The sequence below is a fragment of the Cupressus sempervirens genome, chromosome 5 (genome assembly GCF_028749045.1).
Source record: "Cupressus sempervirens isolate cs-2001-9-10 chromosome 5, ASM2874904v1, whole genome shotgun sequence".
Taxonomy (NCBI): domain Eukaryota; kingdom Viridiplantae; phylum Streptophyta; class Pinopsida; order Cupressales; family Cupressaceae; genus Cupressus; species Cupressus sempervirens.
The window spans coordinates 770928530-770942913 of record NC_143122.1 but is presented as its reverse complement, the minus strand read 5'-3'; the positions used below and the strand labels follow the sequence as shown (position 1 = coordinate 770942913).

Sequence of the window (14384 nt, the reverse complement as noted above, 5' to 3'; positions counted from 1 at the left end):
TATATTAAATTTTATAAAATAAAATTGGTGCAAGATATCATGAAATAATAATAATAATGTAAATAAAATAATTATAATTTAAAAATATAATTGCAAATGCTATATTTTTTTTCATATTTATTATTTAGCTTAAAAATTAAAATATAATATAGCTAAAAAATTAATAAATTATTAAAATTTAACATATATTGGAAATTGTGATAATTGTTTATAAATTATTCTTCATCATTTAAAAGATTTCATAATGAAAAAAAAGTTAGGAATAGGTGACAAGATAGGTATGAACTAAAAATTTGACACATAAATTATCAAAATTATATTTAACTTTGTTAACGTTATAATCTATTAATCTTTAGTTTTCCTTGAAGCTCGATTTGTTTTAACCAATCAGATTGAACAAAAATAGTTAACTATTTTTAACAAAGTCGAAGACTAACAATAACTTTTCAATAGTGCATTGAGAATCAAGGTGCCAAAACAAACTTACAAAGTCGTTGACTAACAAGAACAATGATTTGAGATGTCAAAAACTATTATTTTCATTGATAATATTTTAGATTGTACAATGTACATAGTATTGATTCATATTTCATAGCATAGATATTCAAAATAGCTGATTAAATCAGCCTAGTTTTACTAATTTTTAATTTACAAAAAAGAGCAAGGCCCAATCCAAAGAAAAAAATAAAAATATAGATAACTTTAAATAATTTTTTCCCCTAAGGCAAATGGGTAAGGAAAAAATTTACAATGTTTGGAGATAGGGCTTAGGAAACAGGGAACCAGGGAACTAGGGAGGGTGGAAGCATGAGCAGGCTGACGAGTGGAGAGTTTGAAGCCTTTAATCAGAAAGGTCTTCAAGTCTCTCTATGAGGAATCTATTGGAGAAGATGGTGTTGCTAAACTCATCCAACCATGTGAAGTTAGTCTCACTGACATCATCCAACAACAAGCATTTCCACAGAAAATCGCTTCCAAGTCGAGCCCACTTCCGATTGCGAGTCAATTTCCATTTATTCATGCAAAGCAAGAAATGATGCTTATGTATAATGCACCCTATTCCTTTCTCTCAACACTTGTCTGCTACATCTACAAAAGGGATGTCAATTCAAGAATTCTGACATCATCTTCTAAAAATGTTTCCTTAAAAATGTTACGCAGAAGTATCAACATGTCTATTTGACTGCCTCCAAGGTTGAGATAAGACACGACAAAGTGAGAGGTAATATCTGTGGACACACGGTACCTCTTATCATTTATCAAGAATTCATGGCTGAGTACCATGAATATAGCATGGAAGATAAAAGGACTTTGGGCATCTACCTTGCAAACCATGGCAAGGACATCATCAGGAATCTTGCCTAGAAAGGGTTTTTGCAAAGACATTGTAGTGCATTTGAGGCGAATTGGCAATCCATGACTAAGATCTAAGAAACTCTACAAACTCCAACTACAAACCAAACTTAGATTGAAGTCTAAAGAATATTAGAAATGATAATGAAAGAGGAATTGAAGAGGCTATTTAATGGCACTTCTAGTTGCATTTAATTCTTTGGCGTTTGTGATCTTTCATATCTTGATTTTTCATATTCCTATTAATTTTAATTGTGTGAAACATTAAAATGTACTAGTATTAATGTTGGACAGTTGATAGTGCCTAACATTGAGTAATGATTTACATTCAAACCTTTCTACGTGTCTTTATTCTAGAGAATTACATGTGACTGCAAGTCTTTAAAATGTACTGGCATTAATGTTGGATAATTTATAGTGCCTAACATTGAGTAATTATTTGCATGCAAACCTTTCCAAGTGTCTTTATTCTGGAGAATTACATGTGACTGTAGGTCTTTTCAAGTGAGTGGCACTGAGATGTGTCTTCTATCATTGATCTCCAAGTAATCAACAATTAATAAAACTATTGTATTTACTATTAACAATATGAAAGTGAAGGTAGCCGACTTGGTAATAGTGACACTGATGTAACAATGTTACAACATTATTAATAACACACCTAAGATAGTACACAAGTTGATACTTGAAGTGACTACTCAATAATCAGTACAATCACTAGCCAATACATGTGCAAATTTCACTTTCAAATTAAACAATTTTTTAGTTTACCACTAAAGATTAGCCAAGACCATTATTATTCATTTTCCTACAAAACAAGTAATTTGTCTCTAACATTATTAATTCATTTTTGGCAAGGGAAAAAATAGTCGTCATTTATTTATCTGTCGGCCAAAAAAAACATTAATTTGCCACATTGAAAATGATTTTTGCTAGGGCAAGACAAAAATTGCCAATATATAATATTTTATTTCCCTATATGGAACAAAAAAATTTCCCTTGACATTAAAAAATTTCTACCCACAAAATGTTGGATTAGCCAGCATTTTAGGCTTTTTTTTCAAGAGGGGTTTCTTAAAGTTATCCCCAAAGTTGTGTTTATTTATCAAATCATTCCATTCACAATGGAAGAGATTTGGGAAACTAAATTCTATGATTATGGTACTTTGATTTAGTATCACATTGATTTAATGAATGCTATACAAATTTTTTCTTTTATCATCATTTGTTAATTTCTTATTCTAGCTACTAATTGTTGTAGAGTAATTCTTAATTTGTTTTGTTCTACAACTGACAAAATGGGAGGAAACTTAAAAAGAAGAGAGCTAGGGAACTATGAAAATAAAGAAAAGAGAAGTAGGTTTAAGAGAAATTGGAAAATGGAGGACTAGTTCGTTATATGGAAGAATGAAAGATGCAAAGCCAAACATAATGGATTGTTTTCTCAAGGGTTGGGATGAAGGTGTTGTGAATTAGGGTGGAAGAAAGCTACATATTAATTTTGATATCATGGAAGAAATAATGGTCCTGATCCCTAAAGGTGATCATCTTTCTTGTGACAAAAAATCTTTGATCTTGGTGTTAGTGTTCTTTGTAAAAGGAGGATGGGAAGTTGGTTAAGGAGAAGGGTTGGGTGTATGTTGTGTCATCCACTAAACTTCTTTAGAAATAGGTTTTGAGTAGAGTGATGGAATATGTGACCCTTCATAGGAGGTATGACATGGCTCAATTTATTACTTTGTTTTACTCAACCATTTTAGATGTAAATAGAAAATGTATTTCCCTTTTTTCCTTCTTTGTTCTCTCAAGTCACAAATTAAATCCTTCAAAGAGAAACCCAATGAGAAAATCCTTCATGAAGGGTTAATAAGACTGATTTGTAGCAACATCAAGAAGAATATCCAAGACCCCATTCAATTGAATGTTTCAGAGTCAAAAGATATAACTATGAGTTCAGAATGTAACAAATGTAAAGGTAAAAAATTATTAATAAAAATAGAATGTTCTTCTTTTCTTTTTTGGTTCTTTTTTTGAGAGCTTTTTTGAATTAGTTAGTATTAATATAAATATAATTTTTTGCCAAAAATAAAAATAAAAAAATGTTAAGGTCAAAAATTATTGCTGAATTTGACACTTCGACCCTTGAACCTCCTAAGATGACAAAAGTACTTTTTAACTAGGCAAAGCTTTGTATAGAATCAAAAGAGGAGATTTAGTATGAGGAGAAAAAGAATGTTTAGGGGGAATATGGGAAATAGAGGATGGAAATAAAGGAAGTTAAGGAAAGAAAAAATTCTGTGAATTTATTAAAAGATTGTTTAGATCCTTTATTATCCCTCCTTTTCTCATTCTTTGTGCTCTCTATAGAAGGATGTGCCTACACCTATGGATAATTGTAGAGTAGAGAAACCTACAATTTAGGAGGATATTACAAAAGAAAAGGAGGAGGATTTGAGATAGGTAGATTATGATTATTTTGTTGACCATGATATCTAGTCATCTCCACAGACCTTAGCTGATGAAATGATGGAGGGTTTTGATCAAGTTATGAAGGAAAAGGAGTTAGGGGTGAAGGAAACAGAGAATAGGAAAATGTGCATTCCTATGATCAATGTTTGACAACCTAAGGAAGTCAATGTCAAACTCTTTGAGGAAGAACATAAGGATGTTAGTGTTGATCCACCACTTTGTGTGATGCAAACTATGAAACTTGTATCCTTATATAGTTTTTGGGTTAAGAAATGGTCCTTCAAAGTTTTCAAGTCACTCAATATAAACTACAAAGTGCTTAATGCTAAAGTTGAAGAGATTCACAATAGGGAGGATGAAGCAATTTTGATGGAGAGGGATGATGTGAAGAGTAGCAGTAACATTCTAGCTGAGGAGTTGAAAGAAAAAATAGATATAATGGATAATGTAATCAAATGTGTCATGACTATTTGTGAAGGTTAATGGAAGCTAATATATAAAAAATTGAATAAATCAATAGGGAATTTTGAACTAGGCATTGTTATGATGCTTGTCATTGATCTTGAAGATCTAGATTCTGAATAAAAATCTTTTGGCCCTAATAAATGCATGCATGCCGATATGCAAAAGAAATGGAAGGACAACCCTATACTTGAGAAGAACAAGTCTAATTTCATGGCTAAAAAAATTAAAGTGTCTCAACAAGAGCTGAAGGAGAAGGTCTTGGCTCTTGTTTAGGCTCTTCTTTGGTTTTCCCTCTCTCTCTAATTTTTTGGGGTTTTTTTGTTTGTTTTGGTTGCTGGATGTAAGATTTTTGTGTCAATTTTTTTCGTGGGTGTGCCAGATATTTTAGATGATTTTTCTTTATAGGACTTCAATGTTTAACTTTTCTTATAAAATTATTAAGGTTTTGGCCTCACTGTAAAAAATATATTTTAGCCCTTAATCAAAACCATAATCAATATTCTTGAATAATAAAACACAATCGATATTATCATAAGGAATGACCCCACATAAAATAGGATCATCATTTAGATATGATAAAAACTATAAATGAAAACATAGTCTAATCATCTATAGTATTTAGGATATTGGCAACCAAAATAATGTAATTTTTGAATGCATTGACATGGAGATAATAGGAGAACAAAACATGAGTCTTATCTCATATCAAAATGATTATAGAAAAAATTGAAATCACAAGAGGAATGAAAAACAAATCAATTCTATGAATTAAGAGTTACATAAAAAAATGTCACAATAATCAAAGATTGATCTAAAAGCTACAACAAATCTATAACAATCTCTTAGCACTGCTTTCAAGTTCTCAACAAAATATCAAATGTATAACTATTGAAAAGAATAAAAGAGAAAAATAATAGATGATCATAAACTAGTGAATAAACCAAGGAACTTGTACAAACTATATCTCTTCCACCAATACCATTAATTAATTGCTAATTTGTGCCAACTATGATCTCCTTACCTCCTTAAATGAACAACCAACATAGATGTAAGCATATTTATTCAAGGATGATCAATCTAAAAATTATTCCACCTCTAGGAACTAATCCAATCAACATATATCCTAATAGAAGATAAAGTTATTGAGTAGACCAAGAGTGGGGAGTGAGAATACTTCTCGAAGATAAATTATGTCATAATGAATCTCTTCAAGAAAAAAAATTCCTTTTATGCCCATAATTGGCTTGCGTCCATCACAAAGCTCTAATCTTCCTAGTCTTATTGTGGAAACCTTACAAGAAAAAATATTTTATTAAATTCTCTTAAATCTAGAGAGAATGCCATCCTCACCCAAGTCTCTATGGTTAATCCTTGGTAAACTTGAAAATGAAACACTTCACCATCATAAAGTTCTTCGATCCAATGACTAATGTACTTTGTACCAGCATCAAAAAATCCTACTGCACATTTTCATAACATAGGATACAACATGATAACCTAACCTAACATCTCCACAAAGGAAGACCACATACTCCCTAAAACATAATTTGTCGATACAACATATGTCATGCCAACACTCAAATCAAGAGTTTATCACATTATTATCATGCAAACACTCTTAAATCTCAAGGGAATTCTATCCTCACCCATGTCTCTATGATTAATCCCTAGTAATCTTGAAAATGAAACACTTCACCATCATAAAGTTCTCTGATCCAATGACTAGTGTACTTTGTACCAGCATCAAACAATCCTAGTGCACATTTGCATAACTTAGGATACAACATGATAACCTAACCTAACATCTCCACAAAGGAAGACCACATACTCCCAAAAACATAATTTGTCAATAGAACTTATGTCATGCCAACACTAAAATCAAGAGTTTATCACATTATTATCATGCAAACACTCTAATTAGGAATCTATGATCATATAATAAGATCCCCAACCATGTTAATGTAACCATCTCATGACAACCTAACTCTCACTACCAAAGAATTTCCAATCAAATGTGATACCAAGCCATTTGTAAATGCCTTACTAATGCTAGCTTGCAATGGAAACAAGAAGGATTTCAAATCCGCTTCATCAAAATTGAGATATTACAAAGGAAAAACAAGAGCATTGAAAATATGATGGACATAGGATAAACACAGGAGACTAGTTTTAGTGTAGGAAAACCTTTGAGGAAAAAACCCATTGCCCAGAAACCCCTGAGGAACTTTTTATTATAGTAAATAATTTACATACAATAAACTCTCTTTTCTAACATAGGCTTATAGACTTAGATTGCCTTTACAATCAATCTATATTTCACCATTTCAGCCCATTCCATTCTTAATGAATCCTACAACCATTTATACACTATGAAATTCATTATGGAATCTAGTGTATTAACTATCACAAAACAAATCAATTACTAACTACCTTGGAACTCATCCATCCAATCGTAAATCATACATCTAAAAGGCCACCTCTTTAAGTATCAGATGTCTCTATTCACTTAGACCCCTCTTGTCACTCAAATACATTTGGTCATGTGGACACCTTCGATGACATGGATGCCTTGAGTTACGCAAATGCTTTTAGTCACATCACCTTCATCTTGGGATACTCTCTTCACCTAGAGAATCTTCCTTCACCTTTAGAATCTTCCTTCACCTTGAGACATTTGTTTCACCTTGGGACACTACCTTCACCTCAAGAACCTTTCTCCACCTTAGAAATATTTCTTCACCTTGCAACATTACCTTTTCCTCAAGATGCTCCCTTTGCTTCAAGAATTATCCTTTCCCTCAGGAATATTTCTTTACCTCAGGACATTCCCTTTGCCTCAAGAAACTCCCTTTGCCTCATGACACACCCTTTTCCTCAAGAATATTCATTCACCATACAGTGCATGCAAAGTTTCCTCATCATACTATGAGCATTGTACAATCCAAGTCATTGCTAACAATCTCCTACTTGATGAGGATGTACTCATATCCAAAGAGATACTTAACACAAGCATATGTGACATTCAAGCTTAATTGTTCTCACTTTGATACCTCCAAGTTATACAAAATGAATTTAAAAGAAATAACATATACAACCTATAACCATAGTCTCAAGCCTCAAAGCCAATTTGCCACATATAGACTAAGAAGCTCCCACTACACAAGTAATGTTGGACTGATATGAATCCATTAAACAACATCACCATAGTCTCTAGGTATTAGCACATATAATAGATCAATCAATGTCAACACCAAATAAAATATTGTAATATCATGAATTATCAAGAAAATCATAAATATAGTCAATATGTAAGGAAACATAAACGAAGATCAACATGTTATAGTTCCAACCATGGCCTCAAGAACATAAATATAACAACATGATTGAAAACATCTCAATCTAAGAGATTAGATGCTCCATTTAAACATATCATAACATGTTAAATAAAAACATAATCCACACCTTTATCAAAGACTTTGTCAGGCCCTTAGATGTTAGCATCTTTAGTCACATAAAAATTAACATCTTCATACAACTTCATCAATGTGAAAAGACCCTTGTGCAACAGAATCTCACCCCTTCCACATCTACAATATCAATGAAGATTATTCTCTATGTCACTACCGAAAAATCCCACTGAATTATGGTGCTAAGTTACACATGGCATCTACATCACTTCCAAAAACTCCCACTATATGGTGGTATCGAGTCACACATGGTACTGTGAAAAACATATTCCACAAGAAGATTGAATCACATTAATCAGTCATCATTGCATAACTGATTAGCCAATGTAACATAGCTAGAAAATTCATCATCACTCTAAGAAAACTCAAAATCAAAAAAAATTTCCATTCTCTTCTTCTTCTTCTCTTTACAATCATTTTGGATAGGACCAATTTTCCCACAATTTCATCACTTAACTTTGAACTTCTTTCCATAAGATTCAGGCTTCATGTCCCTCTTGTTTATTTCCTTCACTTGGTCTAAAATGATGAGATCCTCCTTAGTCACCTCAAAAAATTTCCTCTACATCTCCTTTGAGAGAAGTGCAACAACCACTTCATCCATTTTAAACTTGATGGTAGTACTTCTAATAGCCATCACAAGATTATCACATTAATCAGGAAACAAGTACAATAGTAAGATTCAATTTTCTCTTCTTTGCTCATGGACAAACCCACAAATGTCACTTGTGCAATCACCATGTTGAATGCATTTATATGATCTTTCATAGTCATTCGTACATCCATATACAAAGAGTATAACTTATTTCTCATGGACATCTTCTTTACTAAGCATTTTTTGTGATAAATCTTTACCAAGCATTTGTCGTGATAAACATCTCCCAACTTCTTTCACAAAGAATGTGTAGCTTTCTCCTCATGAACGTTCATCAAAATAGAATTTGTAAGACACAACCTCATCAGTCCTCTAGCCTTTCAATCTACTAGATCCCATTCTTCTTGTCTCAAGCCTAAAGGCTTGTTGCTAGAGAGAATAATCCACAGGTTTTGGTCAACCAATATATCTTCAACTTTAATTTTTGACAACTCAAAGTTTGTAATATTGAACTTGCAATGTCTATTCTCCTTATACATGTCATCTCAATTCCAAATAGACACTTTGTAAACTTCCATTGGAAGCAAATTGACACCAAAAACAACCCTACCTAGCAAGTGGTATCAAAGCCTAGGTTGCAAACTTTTCAATGTTTGTTCCCTCTAAACTTGCCATCTCACTTCTAGATAAATACTTTTCAAACTCCCACTAGAACTGAATTGACACTGAAAAGAACCCTAACCGACAAGGGTAACCTAGCCTCTGATACCATTTTTTAGCAATGCTACTTACACAAATGCCTTCCTAATGCCAATTTATAGGGGAAATAAGAAATATTTCAAATCTACTTCAATCTCTCAAATGACTCCAGTCACTCAAATGACTCTGGTCACTCTAAGGCCTTTGGTGATGTGGATACCTTTAGTGACGTGGCCGCCTTCGATGATGCCTTCACCTTGGGAATCTTTCCTAACCTCAGAACATTACCTTCGCCTTGGGAACCTTTCTTCACCTTGGGACATTCCCTTCACCTCAGGAAACCCCCTTCACCTCGAGAATCTTCCTCTACCTTGGGACATTCCCTTCACCTTAGGATACTCCCTTTGCCTCCGGATGCTCCCTTTGCCTCATGAATCTTCCTTCGTTGTATAGTGCACCCAATGTTTCCTCACCATATTATGAGCATTGTATAGTTTGAGTCATTCATAACATATATCAATGCTAAATGTTTTAGTAGAAATATGCCAATTATCACCCCTTTTGAAGATAATTTGTACACTTTAAAGATTCAAATATTAGAAGCACACTAGATTCTACTTGCCAATCTACTAGGAATAGTCATATTCATAGACGTCATAAACAGAATCCTTAGAACGATACCAACAATATAACTGTAAAAGGTTTTAACCGACGCTGCAACTACTCAATAATACCCTACAGGGTGAGGACCAATCAAACATTTCTGCATAGACTTTGAGGAACTCCAATTACTCCATTGCAAAAACCATCAATACATCCAACACTTTCTCTTGATTTTATCGCAATGTGCCCCGCCCAGGTGAAAATATCTTTGAATCTTGCTTTCACCCATCCTTTGGTACCAGGCTTACTAGTAGAAGGCAAATCCCAACATAAGCTACCTTTTACATACCACCATCCATTCAGAAAAAAAGGGCAAACCACCGTTTCTCAATTATCATTAATAAAAATAGGCTGCCCTAGAATTTTCTCCAATAATAATGCTCATAATCCTTAGGAAAAACATACAAGACATGCTTAGAAAGTGAAGATAAAGAAATGGTATTCAACATGTTGAATTTGATTAACAGAGGAATCAATCAGACGATTTCAGAGATGAAACAGATGATATGGATACACGACTTCTTGCAGATATTGAAGCCCGAGTTCAATTTCTACTGCATTGATATTGATGCTTTCAGGCACAACCCATCTAGCAAACCACCTTCTGCCTATAAAAACACTCCTACTTTTTGGGGTACTTTCCCGGCTAGATTTAGTTAACGATCCAATGGACCACGCCGAGCATTTTATGACAGCAACCCTACACGCCTGCTACAAGCTTTTCGAATTTGGGAAACCATTTGGCAAAATTTCACTGGCCAACAATATCATAGAATCTCCATGCATAAAATGATTTTGTCCTTACTAAGTCTAAGGATCAGACGAACCCACCAACAATACCAGTAGTCGCAATACCCGTCTGCCTTACTCTCTCTGAATATCTCAGGCTCTTATACACATTGTTTAATAATTAGACCAAATTGAGATCTACAAATTATACATCAATAGAGATATAAGGTATAACGTTTAGTGTAGAAGGAAGAGAGATTAAAAATTAAAGTAGAAAACAAATAAATCAATGTGCTACATGCTACATTGCACAAACTTAAAACAAAGCTTCAGCTCTTCACAAAATGCATACATCATTACATATTGCTGTTCTGAACAGCCTCTTACACCTCTACAGAGCTGGATTCAACTGGGGGTAAGAACTAGTTTCCATTACATTGTATTTATAATCAATGTTGAAGAGATCAACATTAAAGTCTTCATTTATATGGTAGCTGTGAAAATAAGTCTACGATAAATGTCAGTTAGGTCCACAAATCAGATTTGGTAGATTGGAGAGAGGTTTTGATTTATGATATGTCCACATATTGAAATTAATATATTCCAACATTTAATGCAGCTTATCAATCTGATTATACTACTGAAAGAAAGCAACAACTTTGCAGGTTAGGCTCTTACATTATTTTGAGTAGATTGCAGTTAATCTATGAAGTGTTGGATGATTCAATATTAAAAGAATCATATTTTTCATTGTCCGCAAGAATGATATATGTGCTAATTAAACATTAAATAAATATATGTGGCTGTCAACTATTTTAATAGTAAACCTGTTGTTACTAGCTAATCTATATAAATAACCAAAGGTGAATATCAAGAAGCAGAATGATAGAGAAACTAAGGCTGTCGCACCTGGGGATCGACTCCTTTTTTCGCTGCCAAATGTAGTGCTGTATTGTGAAAACAGTCGTCATCGTGGCTCACCAATTGCGCAACCTTTTCTGCCTCTTTATTTGCCAGTAAACTTTGTACCACCGCAAATTTATCATATTCCACAGCAATATGTAAGATTGTCTTATGATCTGAACTCCGGATTTCAACACAATCTGGCCATCTGGATATAAATTCTTCTATTATGTCCGAACGATCTTTGATGACTGCTACGTGTATTGCGCACATTCCAAACTCGTCCTTTTCGGTCATTAAATTCTTATGCCGTGAATCAAAATTTAGCACCGCCTTTACAGTCTGCAGATGTCCTCCATGGATGGCTGCAATCAGACTTCTGGTTGCCCCTCTAGCTACATCTGCTCACATTAACAGTACCTAAAAACAACATATGTATGTATAGTGCAAAAATGTATAATTCAAAATGTGCAAATGATGTATAAATTTACCTTCATTTCCAACAAGTAAACCACGCAATAAATCGATCAGAAACCGAAATGATGAGCCATCAAAATAAAATCGAGAGACTTTGGATTTGTCAAGTATCGCAGTCACTATATCTGCCTCATATTCACATTGCCTAATAGTCAGTAACTTGGGAGGCAATCTAAAAACATAATATATACAACACAAAGAAAAATATGTACAAACTTACCTGAATATCCCATGTAACCTGCTAGTCTAAGACACTGCTGCATTTCGATTTTCTGAAAATATTTCTTGACTTTACACAAGTGTTTGACTGTTCCTACATGACCATACTTGCAAGCTATTACCAGGGCTGTTTCTCCAAACTTATTGTAACTGTAGGCAGATATTTTCCTCTTGTCAAGGAGATGTTCTAATAGTTCTGGATTATCGCATTTAGCAGCTTCATGCAGTGGAGTATTCTTATCATTGTTCTTCACTCCAGCCATATAAGATTTCTCAGAAAGAATCCATTTAACAATAGACAGATGGCCTTCCCTTGCAGCAATATGCAAAGGAGTATCTCCCTCAAAAGTAACATCAAGCAGAACTTGCCGGTCTAACTCTTTAATTAAGGAGGCATTACCAGTTTTCACAGCGAGAAAGAGTTCCTTATTCATTTTATTATCTCTTCTTGTGCTCGCCTACAGTTTGATCTCTACAAAAACAAAAGAACTAGTAAGGTAGAACAAAAGTTATACAATATTTTCAGAGATGAAATAGGAAGGCATAACTTCAACAAAGCTGGACCGAATCACCATCTATTTCGGTCAGGATGTTAAGTTGGGAACATTTTACAGCCACCAGTCGGTAAGCATCTTTTAAAGTTGATAAGGAAATGTACGCATTCGTCCACACTGCTACATAAAGGTAGGATCAAATATAAAAATAGAGACAATTGTTGAGTTAATGCAACAATTGTCTCTATTTGTGAAATAAAAGTTGTTTATTGTCTTACACATTTTCTTTAATTTAATGTCTTTAATTATTGTCGTAAATTATTCTTTCTTGAAGACAATAGAAAACATTTAATTATCATCTTTAATTACTGTCTTTAATTATTCTCTCTTCAAGATGATATGAAACCTTTTATTAACATCTTTAATTATTCTCTTTAAAGATGATATAAAACCAAGGTACTTATTCTCTTGTAAAGACAATTTCACTTTGTGTCAAGATAATAGTGCTTTAATTTTAGAAACTATATATTTTTTAATATCATTATAAGAATAAATGTAATTAAAAATAAACAACTTAATTTTAATATAAATTTTGACATTTAATATTTCCAAATATCAATTATAAAATATTTACTATAATTATTCTCAATATATATTCTTGCAAAAGCACTTAACAAAATGGTGTAAAATAATTCTGAATAAAGAAATCATATTTAGTACATTAATTATCAATATAGTCTTACAAAGTAATGCGGGAGCTAATCCTCAAGAGGAACATAACATGAACACGACATTAAACACTAGTAGTTGCACATTTATGTATGCGCATAGGAGTATATTCTTTTTTGTAATGAGAAAAAATGGTTGATAGGTGATTGAAGAAATGTAAGAGTTGAAGTAAGTGCAAGTGGTCTAAAAGACCTTTTGTACTTATTGAGAGTAGTAAAAATCTAGCTATAAAATCTTCAAAGCTCATTTTTCATACATGCTCACTAGAAGCCTCCCCTAATAGTATTGAAAGTGCCAGGTTCATTGATGGCTAGGTAGAACTCATTCCTTGAGTGCAAGAAAGGTCACTTGAATAACTCTGAAAAACTCTACACAATAATTATCTCCCATTTTTTGATATAAAAGCTTGTTTTTAGCAAGAAATTGAGACACCTGCATTTCACAAATTTCAAATCAGCTAGTTTTCATAATAATTTTTCACAAACCCTTTCATCGAGACCTACAAAAAAATTAAATTCATCTTTAAAAAAAACCTTGTCCTTAACAAATTAGAAGTAGGAAGATACCATAACAAGTCCTCGATATATACTTTTAAGACTCACCACAAAGATCTAGTTACATCAATTCAAGACTTTATGTATACCTTATCATGCCACTAGCAATAGGTCATCTTTGGGATCTCAGACAACCTCATAAAGGTCTTCAATTGTCTCTTGATGATGTGATTGAGTAGAAACGAAGCCCTTATCCTTAGTAACTTTTAGCTAATCATGAGAAGTCATGACCTAGTTGATATCCATCACATAGATTTGGAATAAAATGTGACAAATATAAAAGCTTAAACTATAGTTTATGTGAATCATTGGAAATTGTGAGGAAAGCCATTGATATCTCCCTTTTTTTCATCTCTATAGAATGAAACAACATGCCAACTCTAACACTTGAAATAAATTTTGTAAAAGAATTCAAAGATACACAACATCGATGAACTAAATTAAAGAGGGTGACATTATTTTCTTACAACTACTATGAAAAGACCAGTGTCCTCTCCAAGGTGAGGATGAGTTACATCTACTCCAACTATTATAGTTGGAAAATTAGTGACAAGAGATATCCTCCTCT

At 33.1% G+C, this 14384-nt stretch overlaps 1 protein-coding gene across 4 annotated transcripts in view; it reads right to left on the bottom strand.

The window, feature by feature from the left end:
* The window catches only part of LOC149558191 (uncharacterized), a 258580-nt gene that overhangs the window by 223542 nt on the left and 20654 nt on the right, over window positions 1-14384 (bottom strand). For all 4 annotated transcript variants that reach the window (XM_089832539.1, XM_089832538.1, XM_089832537.1 and 1 more), the window contains 3 exons: window positions 12041-12511; window positions 11835-11945; window positions 11350-11744 (listed from right to left, as the gene is read on the bottom strand). In XM_089832539.1, the coding sequence (XP_089688665.1) occupies window positions 11350-11744; window positions 11835-11945; window positions 12041-12473 (939 nt within the window). In that variant the 5' untranslated portion in view covers window positions 12474-12511. The remainder of the gene's footprint in view (window positions 1-11349; window positions 11745-11834; window positions 11946-12040; window positions 12512-14384) is intronic.